Source organism: Coturnix japonica, chromosome 9 (assembly GCF_054131305.1).
Source record: "Coturnix japonica strain WE chromosome 9, WE-NBRP24, whole genome shotgun sequence".
Classification (NCBI taxonomy): domain Eukaryota; kingdom Metazoa; phylum Chordata; class Aves; order Galliformes; family Phasianidae; genus Coturnix; species Coturnix japonica.
Window position 1 is genome coordinate 6,355,727 of NC_140671.1, and position 8,944 is coordinate 6,364,670.

Here is an 8,944-nt window from a genome sequence, read left to right on the forward strand (position 1 = left end):
GGATAAATACTGAGCCATAAGGCCATGTGTGGCCGCTCTGTCCCAGCCTAATTGGCAGGCAGCACCCCTGGGACCCCCTGAGATCCCTGCCTTTGGGACTCCTGGAACCCTGTTTGGACTTCTGGGAATCCTGGGACCTTGCTGAGACCCCTCCTGGGATCCCAATAGGACCTCTGGGAAAGTTAGGACCCCCCTGGGACCCCTTCCTTGAGACTCCTGGAACCCTGCAGGGACCTTCCTTGGAATTCTAGGACCACTGAGACCTTGCTGAGACCCCTTCTGGGATCCTGATGAGGTTCTTTTCGCTCTTCAATGGGAACCTACTGGGTCCTCTGGGAATGCTGGGACTCCCCTTGGGATCCCACCGGGTGATGTGGGCAGGGGGAGCAGCTGCCTGGATTCTCTAGCAGGGGAGGGGGTTGGAGACACACAGCCCCAAAGGCAATGCCCTGTGCTGAGGGAGCTGAGCCTTCCAGTGCATCTATGCAGCTCCACACACACAATGCAGTGACATCACCCTTGCTTTTCAAAAAGGTGATGATGTGCCACGAGCTAATAGCTTCATTTAGTGGCTGTCAGGCTAATGCACGGCAGGGTGAAGGAGCCAAAGCTCTGATGTGGAGCGCTCCCCGGGGTGGAAGCTTGGGTTATTTTTGGATGGAGATGGCAAGAGAATGAAAATGAAGGGGGGGGGAACCTCGAAGCTGCTGCTTCTCCTCGATGATGTAAAGCAGGAGCCAAGCCTGGCCTCCCGCTGTGTGCCATGGCTCGAGCTCAGTCTGGGCACAGCTGGCCAGCATCCCTCTGCACAGAGGATGCTTGTAGAGCCGGAAGGGTTCCACGTGGCCATCCCAGAGCTGGATATGTTCTCAGCAGGAGCTCTAACCTGGCCTGAGGAGCGTGGGAGCAGCAGGGTGGGCCTGGCTGAGCACAGAGGGGTGGGGCAGCAGGTCATCCCCTCCTCTCACACCTCTCAGAGCTCTCCCAGCTGGGAGGAAATCTCCCTTGCAAACCAGCTGCAGCACAAAGAGGGGCTGGGGAGGAAAACAGCAAGCAAGCAGGAGGCAGAAAGGCTCAAGACAAACTGGTTCTGCCCCAGCACTTAAGAATCAGTAAGGGACACCTCCGATGTCCTCCTCTACAGCAGACCTGCAGCGTTAGTCTCTTCCATAGGGCTGAAGTGTGGAAGCATTCAAGTTCAGTTTAGAAAAGGAACTTTTGGAGAGGAGCTGCGCCCACCCGCTCCGGTTAATTGGAGCAGCTGGAAGGCGTGCTCTGCTGGGCAGCACCGGCGGTGGTCCCGTTGTCATTTATGGACCGAGGGACCCTCGTAACCGCAGGAGCAGAGCTGGCTGTGAGCCCCGGGCACTGCTCAACCCCTGGGACCCGTGTCCCCAGTGGTACCGCAACCCAGCACCCCCTGCACCCCGGGCTGCCCTCGGGGAGCAGCGGCTCCTGCATCCCCCCTGCTGCCTCCCCAGCGTCCTGTATCTCAGCAGGCAGCATCCCCTCCACCCGATATGCCCACATCCCTGAAGCCTTCACACCGCCGCATCTCCAAGAGCGCGCCCTCCCGCAGCGCCTACACGATCCGTAGGGCCGGGACCCTCATCCATCCCCTATACCCCGACTGCTGCATCCCCCTCCCCTTGGAACACCCCATATCCCCGCCTGCCGCAGCCCCATCGCTCCCGGTGGCGCGGTGCGGGGGTTGCGGTGCGGGAGAGCGGGGGAGCGGCGAGGGGCGGGGGCGGCCGCATCGGAGGGCGGTGCCGGGCGGGCGGTGCGTGGCCCGTGGCCCGCAGGCTGTGCCGCCCGGCGCGGTGCCGGCGGGGGCGGTGCGGGCCCCTCCTGCCCGGGCTGCTGGGAGTTGTGGTCCGACGAAGCGGCGAACGGAGCGGAGCGGCGGCCCCGCACGTCCCCGCACGGCAGCAGCAGGTCGGTGCCTCCGCATCCAGCGCGGGGCGGGCGGGGCCGGGAGCTGCGGGACCGGGATGAGGGGTCGTTCTGTGCGGGGGGATGCTGCTCCGTGCACGGGGCTCTACGGAGGGTGACACCGCGGGGACGGGTGATGCCGATGTGATACGGGCTCGCTGCAGCGGGTGATGCCAGCTCGAGTGATACCGTCGCAGCGTGCGGCACCGCTGGGGGGGCATCGAGCTGCCTGGCCTCGCTCCAGCTCCGTAGTAGCAGCTCACGGCCGGCCTCGCCCCGGCACTCGCGTGCCCGCAGAGCAGAGCGCGATGCTGCCGAGCCGAGGCCGTCCCCACCGCTCAGCCTGGATGATGGGACACGAGGCGTGGGGATCCCGGCCCACAGCCGCCTCCTCCCTCCCGGAGCTGCCGGTGCCCTGCGAAGCTGTCGGTATGCAACTTGGTGCTGCATCGGAGCCTCTCTGCTTCATTACGTAACGCCGCTGCTGCCTGGCACGGAGCTCGCCTCCACGTCCTGCACAAGTTCGGGGCAGTGGGGAATTGATGAGGCGCTATTCGGGACCGACTGCCGTTTGTTATCAGCTGACGATGTGTAAATCTCGAGCTATGGGCGCTCTGTGCTAAAAGCTGCGTGCTGTAGAGCAGGGCATCTCCTGCATCCCGGGTGCCCCTTGGGTTGGGGCTTTGCTCTGCCACACATCAGCACAGCTGTGAGATTGCCTGTGATAGCGTGGGAGTGAGCTGCCGGGTTGCACCCAACCCCAGTTCCCAGCCTTTACCTGGGTGTCAGGTGGTTCTCGTCTCTCATTGCCCTGATGGCTGCCCCATGTGAAATGCTGCCTGCAGTCTTGGGCTGACAGAGTGGCTGTGCCTATGGTGAAGGCTCCGAAGGCTGCCAGACCCCTCCAGGCAGCCTCCACTAAAGGTCCCCATTGCCAGTGTCCCTGCTCTGTTCCAGGGCTGGATTGCTGCTCTGAATGCCACTGGCATCATGGGGTCGTGCCACCCTGGGGAACACCCCCAGCACTGGCCCGTGGTGATGCTCAGCAGGAGGGCTATGCTGGACAAGCTGGAGGGACTCCAGCCAGTGGGGATGGAGGGAAGCTGCCTTGAAATTTCCAGGCGGCTCCAATGTGCCACGTGGACTTGCAGGGCCCAGGCAGCGGGTGTGGGGAGGTGCACATGCCCCTCCCATTTGAGCAGATCTGCCCCTGCCTTTGGGCTGCAGCTGCAGGAAGGCCCCAGCCACGGCTCTACCAGCTGAACTACATCCCCCCTTGCCATCTGTGGGGAAATGCACATAGATTAAGGAGCTGCAGGACCTCAGCAGAAAAAGAAGGGAAAGTCTGGAGAGCTTCCCTGGCTGATAAACTCACCTTGTTCCTTCAGGTCAGTGTTCCTACAAAGAGACAGAGAAGGTCTGTGGATGGAGATTGGAGTGGGCACAGGGCACACGTAGCTGCAGGGAACAGAAGTGTTGCCTCATTCCACTGCTGCCCCAAGAGCTCTACCAGCCTGGAGCCTTGCTGGCATCTCTGCTTTGTGCTGTACCTTGGTGAAGCCTGCAGGGATGGGATGTTATGCTGCAGTGGGTGTGAGTCCATGGGGCTGCCATAGGGAGCCTGTGGAGCGTGCTGGCTTCAGTGCTGGTGGCAACCCCACTGCCTTTGAAATCACGGAGCCCTTTGGAAGGAGAGTCATTTCAGAGCATTTAGATCAAGATGATAAACTGATGAGAGGTGAGATAAGGCTGTTAAGAGATCATGCTGAGCTTGGTCCCTGGCTGCCTTATCAGCTGGATTTTGGGCATGATAAAAGACTGATGGAGAAGGAGAAATTTGGAGGAAGAGCAGAGGAGGAGGTTGGGCAGTGGGAGCAAAGTGGAGCAGCTCTGCTGTTTCCCTTATAGCTGGCATTGAGTTTCTTATTGGTGATGTTGCTGGGAGCGGGTGTGGACTTCTTGTGGAACAACCCCAGGCTGTTGGGCCACTGCCCTCTGCCCACAGCCCCATAACACCTCTGGGTTTGTCTCTCCAGAGCCCTCCAGCACCGCGTATCAGGATGAGGTGGGCCCGGTTCTGCTGATCCCTGACTCCCAGTATCATGCCTAGCTGGGCCCAGCTGCGGCCCTGCACCCCCATGGCAGTGCTGCATGGAGTGGGTGCCCCATCAGAGCACCAGGACTGAGATCCAGATCCCCCCTGCACCCTCCACCACCTCACCATGCCTTTGGTCTGGCTGCTGGACTGGAGCTGCTCCCTGGACGGGCTGCGGGATTTCATCGCTGCTGGCATCCAGTCGTTCCGGGACTGTGACGGCGGAGCTCTGCTGGCTGTGGGCTGCCTGCTGCTGCTCTTTGTCTGGTACTGCTACCACGTGGGCCGCGAGCAGCCCCGTGCATACCCTGCTGTCAATGCATTGATGCAGGGCGCCGAGGCCAACGGCGTGCAGAATGGCTTTGTCTACTGCCATGCGCCTGAGTGTGCGCGGTGCTCGCCCCACGATGGCCTCAACCAGAAGCTCTACCACAACCTGCAGGAGTACGCTAAGCGCTACTCGTGGTCTGGCATGGGCAGGATCCATAAGGGCATCCGTGAGCAGGGCCGCTACCTCAACAGCCGGCCCTCCATCCAGAAGCCGGAGGTGTTTTTCCTGCCAGACCTGCCCACCTCTCCCTACTTCTCACGGGACGCTCAGAAGCACGACGTGGAGGTGTTGGAACGCAACTTCCAGACCATCCTTTGTGAGTTTGAGAGCCTCTACAAAGCATTCTCAAACTGCAGCCTCCCGCAAGGATGGAAAATGAACAGCACGCCCAGCGGGGAGTGGTTCACCTTCTACCTGGTGAACCAGGGCATGTGCGTGCCCAGGAACTGCAGGAGATGCCCACGGACGTACCGCTTGCTCGGCAGCCTTCGCACCTGCATTGGAAACAATGTCTTTGGGAACGCTTGCATCTCTGTGCTGAGCCCGGGCACCGTCATCGCCGAGCACTACGGCCCCACCAACATCCGCATCCGCTGCCACCTGGGTGAGTGCCTGGTGGGTGGGTGTTTTGTGGGCTATCCCTGCTCCAGGGCAGTGTGGGCTGTACCCAAGCTGACCCCCACCCACCTCAGGGTTGGTTTTCACCCTGCTGGATGTTGTTGTGAGCCCAGACTGGGGCCTGGGGTCTCCCTGGTGCCAGCCCCAGGGCAGGGACAAGGCCATGTACCGGTGGCTCTGGGTGTCCCCTCGGTGATCCCAGCCCCACGGGTGCTGGGGAGAGCCCATGCAGCACAGATGGTGGCGTGGGAGGCACCGCACGGGCACTGCTGGCAAACAGTGAGAGTGGCTGCTCTGCCAGCTCCCTCTGGGTGAGCGCCGGCTGCGGCTGCCTTTGGTTAGAAGCAGGAGATGGCCTCAGAGCTGATCAGAAGGCTCTGTGGTGCTTCAGAGCACCTCCATGGAGAGGAACAGCACAGAGCAGGCACAGCTCAGCCAGGTCATAGCTGCAGGTGCAGGCAATGTGGGTCCCTCCTTTGCCCTGTGCTCTCTTACATCTCACTCCACCTGCTTGCTGGCTGCTGCTCTGCAGCTGGGATGCAGCACTCCCACTGACATCCCCACCTGTTCCAGCTCCTGCTGTGCCCACAGTGTGGTTGCATTTGAGCTAAGCCCCTTCCAGGTCATCTGCTCTGCAAAGCAGGACAGCACTCGGCATAGATGAATCTTTCCAGGTATTTCCCCGTGCCTCACTGTTGCTGGTGATGAATGCAGGGGCCATGCATAGCACCAGTCCTCCTCTCCCAGGGCTGCCTGCCTGCATCCAGCTGGAGCTACTGCACAGGGAAATAGGTTTGGGTTTTGCAGTCTTTGAAACATACGTTAGAAACACCCAGCAGCTTTTGTACTCCTGGCTCTCCTGGGCAGCTGCAGTCCTTGCTGTGCTTGTTTGGATTTGGCACAGAACTCCACTCTGCTCATTTGCAGTATTTTTTACCATTTGCAGCTCATGGGAGCGCTGCTCCTTTCTGCACCTCAACTGCATCCTCAGGGCAGGTGACTGCTCCAGCTCCAGCAGCTCTAACCCTGCCATGGGGTGACATTGCTGCCACACAAAAGGTGATGTTTAACAGCCCCCAGGGGCCTCTACCCTGTGCTGAGCTCAGCATCAGCTGCTCCTGCTCCCTGCAGGGAAGCAGCCCCCTTTGCACCCCTCAGTCTCTACTTTGCCCACAGTCAGCAGCATGGAACTCACAGCTCACATTTTGGGATTGCTCCCTGCAGGAACTGACTCACCTCTGTCCTCTGTTTGTGTCCAAAGGTCTGAAGACCCCCAGCAACTGTGAGCTGGTGGTGGGGGGTGAGCCACAGTGCTGGGCTGAGGGTCGCTGCCTGCTCTTTGATGACTCCTTCCTGCACACCGCCTTTCATGAAGGTAAGCACAGGTCTGGGGGCTGCAGTCGCATCCTCTCCCAGTTCTACCCCGGCTTCCTCTCTATTTCCTGAGGCTCCAGCCACAGACCTGCAGGGGCTGCTCCCCCAGCAGGCAATTTGCACATCCCGTGGCAGCACAGCACAGGAGGGTGTAGGGTTAGCTTTGCTGCCTTGCTGTCTGCTGGAGGCTGTTCTGCTTCACCTCGCCTGCCTTAGCCAGTATTAGTTGCTGATGGCATGGAAGAACCAAGCAGAGCTGCTTCATGCAAAGAGGCAGGTGGGAGAACAAAAGCTGTTGCTCCCACATATTCCCTGCTATAGAATTGGGAAACACAGCTTATTTCAGAGCCACAGGGATGGGGAATGGCAAAATTGAGCAGCAGCAGCTCTAAGCCACAGCCACAAGGATGGTATCCAGCACCAGACCTGCTGCCCTGCTGTGTGTGACTGCAAAAAGCAGGACAAGGGCCCTGCAGGGAGCATCCTAGCCTATGTGCAGGAGGCACAGAGCAGTGATGTGGTGGTGCTCACTGGCTTGGTGCAGCTCCAAACTCAAAGCAGCGCACACCATGCTGGGGTGCACACAGCAACCTCGCCAAGCACCTCAGTGCTGCAAGCAGGGCACGGAGCAATTCCTCACCCTGCACCTCATCCCACCCAGGTCCCCCAGAGGAGGGTCCCCGTGTGGTCTTCATGGTGGACCTGTGGCATCCCAACGTGGCAGCTGCTGAGCGCCAGGCACTGGATTTCATCTTCGCCCCAGGACGCTGAGTTCACCACTGCACTGTCAGGGTGAGGGCACCACAGCTCCAGCGCTGCCTGCGGACGCTGCCCCAGGGCAGGGGCTTCCTCACGGTGCCGGGGCCTCCTCCTGTGGGTCTTGTAAATGGAACCTTCGACGTGTATCAGCGGCATCTCTTTCCTTCCATCAAGGCTTCAGGGATTATTCTCCGCCACGGCGGTGCGTTGCGTTGCGTTCCCTCCGTGGTTAGATGCAGTCCCACTCCCATCCGTGTTATGTTGCTCGTGTTTTGCAGTGTTCAGAAGTAGAGTTACAAGGGTGTTTGTTTGAATGTAATCATGTAAAGTTTCTCGTGGTCATCAAAAGGACAACGCTCGTGTGCCCAAGACAGCAAAGCAGGGTGATGCGCTGAGCTCAACCTGCCCCTGCCCAGCTTTGCAGCCCCCCATGCTGACAGAAGGATGGACAGACAGAGGGCAGAGGGCTGCAGTGGCACAACGGGACAGCACCACCATGGGATGGTACCGTGATGCCCGCTGGCTTGGCTGCACACAGCCCAGGCAGCATCCTCCCCCCCCCGACTCTGCTGCAGGGATGGTGCACAGCCAGCTCTGCTCTCTAACCTCACATGAGGTGTTACCAATGCCTAAATATCCTCCCTGCTTTACCCTTGGTTTTCACAAGTCAAAACCAGGACGCCTGCAGGGGGGCAGGTGGCAGTTCAAAAGGACTTTGGTTTCCTGCAGAGAGGGCAGTGAGGAGTTGCAGCCAGCCCTCCTGCTGCTGCTCACTCATCTCCATCCCGCAGCCAGGGCGAGTGCAGGGAGGCAGTGCCCACGCACCTGAGAGCACAGCAAAGATTTCCAGGCTCAGCATTTCCCACCTCCCAGCCCCTCCTGGGGACACAGCCCCACTGGAGAACGATTTCTTTACAGTTTTTTTTTTCAGATTGCAAGATAAGGGAGAGATTTCAAATACATCCGAGATATTTTTTACACTTGTCTTGTTACAGAATATCTGGAAGTGCATGATTTCTACACGCATTGATTGTTTGGAAACAGGCTCTGAGGAAGCAGGCTGGCTTGGTAACTGTCTGACAGTTTGGTAACATTCCTACAGTGGATAAGTAAAGATTATCAATAAACCGTTGTGCTGAAAACAGACCAGGCTCTGCCTGCTTGTGTAACTGTTCCAGGGTAAAGCAAAACACAGAGGAGCTGGATCCTTTCCTGAGCTGGCCCCAGCAGCTCAGCTCGCTGTAAGGAACAAAGCATTGGAAATAACAGGAGCTGCAGGCTGGGAGGAGGTGATGGGCTGAGGCTGAACTGGCGTGCAGCAAGTGAGAGCCTGGCTTCAGCACAGCTCCAGCCCCCTGCCCATGCTATTAGGGAGCACAATGGGCAGCTCCCTGCATTGATCTCACCTCCTTGTGTCCCTGCTGCCCTGCAAAGCTGGACAGCTGACCCCAACCTGCCATCAGCCACCAGCGCTGCCTCTGCCAAAGCAGCACCAGGAACCACCACACTGATCCATTGCTCTTCAGGTTGAGCAGAAGGGCCTTCAGAAAGGAAAATAAATAAATAAATTTCCCCAAACCACATTTTGGAAAACATTTGCAGCTGCCTGCAGTGACACATCAAGGGCAGCTGGCAGCCTCAGCAGGAGGAGCAGCTCTAGGATGCTGTGCTGCCTCTCACACAACATTTGCCATCCTTCTGCACAAAAGACAGTACCCAATACACCCCCCTCCAGCCCCAGGGCAGCTTGGCACTGCTCAGCAACAGCCCTGACCCCATTAGCAAGACATGGCCAGGGCAGCGGCTGCTCCTCATCACTGCATTTTAACATG

General features: G+C 59.2%; 1 protein-coding gene across 2 annotated transcripts; it reads left to right on the forward strand.

Annotated features, from left to right (window-relative positions):
* Nucleotides 1–1,799: 1,799 nt before the first annotated feature.
* Nucleotides 1,800–8,256, forward strand: ASPHD2 (aspartate beta-hydroxylase domain containing 2). Of its 2 annotated transcripts, none has more exons than XM_015878324.3 (4): nucleotides 1,800–1,938; nucleotides 3,972–4,965; nucleotides 6,241–6,354; nucleotides 7,015–8,256. In XM_015878324.3, the coding sequence occupies exons 2-4, from the start codon at nucleotides 4,158–4,160 to the stop codon at nucleotides 7,122–7,124; spliced, it is 1,032 nt and encodes a 343-aa protein (XP_015733810.2). In that variant the 5' UTR covers nucleotides 1,800–1,938; nucleotides 3,972–4,157; the 3' UTR covers nucleotides 7,125–8,256. The 2 variants fall into 2 exon arrangements, with proteins under 2 accessions (XP_015733810.2, XP_032303713.2); XM_032447822.2 differs by lacking the exon at nucleotides 1,800–1,938 and adding an exon at nucleotides 3,167–3,323.
* Nucleotides 8,257–8,944: the final 688 nt, after the last annotated feature.

What these genes read in the sequence shown, in the direction of transcription:
- ASPHD2 (XM_015878324.3), top strand. Translation starts at nt 4,158, where the DNA reads ATGCCTTTGGTCTGGCTGCTGGACTGGAGCTGCTCCCTGGACGGGCTG. An exon ending in CCGCATCCGCTGCCACCTGG is followed by an intron (nt 4,966 to 6,240) that starts GTGAGTGCCTGG and finishes TTGTGTCCAAAG; the next exon opens with GTCTGAAGACCCCCAGCAAC. An exon ending in GCACACCGCCTTTCATGAAG is followed by an intron (nt 6,355 to 7,014) that starts GTAAGCACAGGT and finishes CATCCCACCCAG; the next exon opens with GTCCCCCAGAGGAGGGTCCC.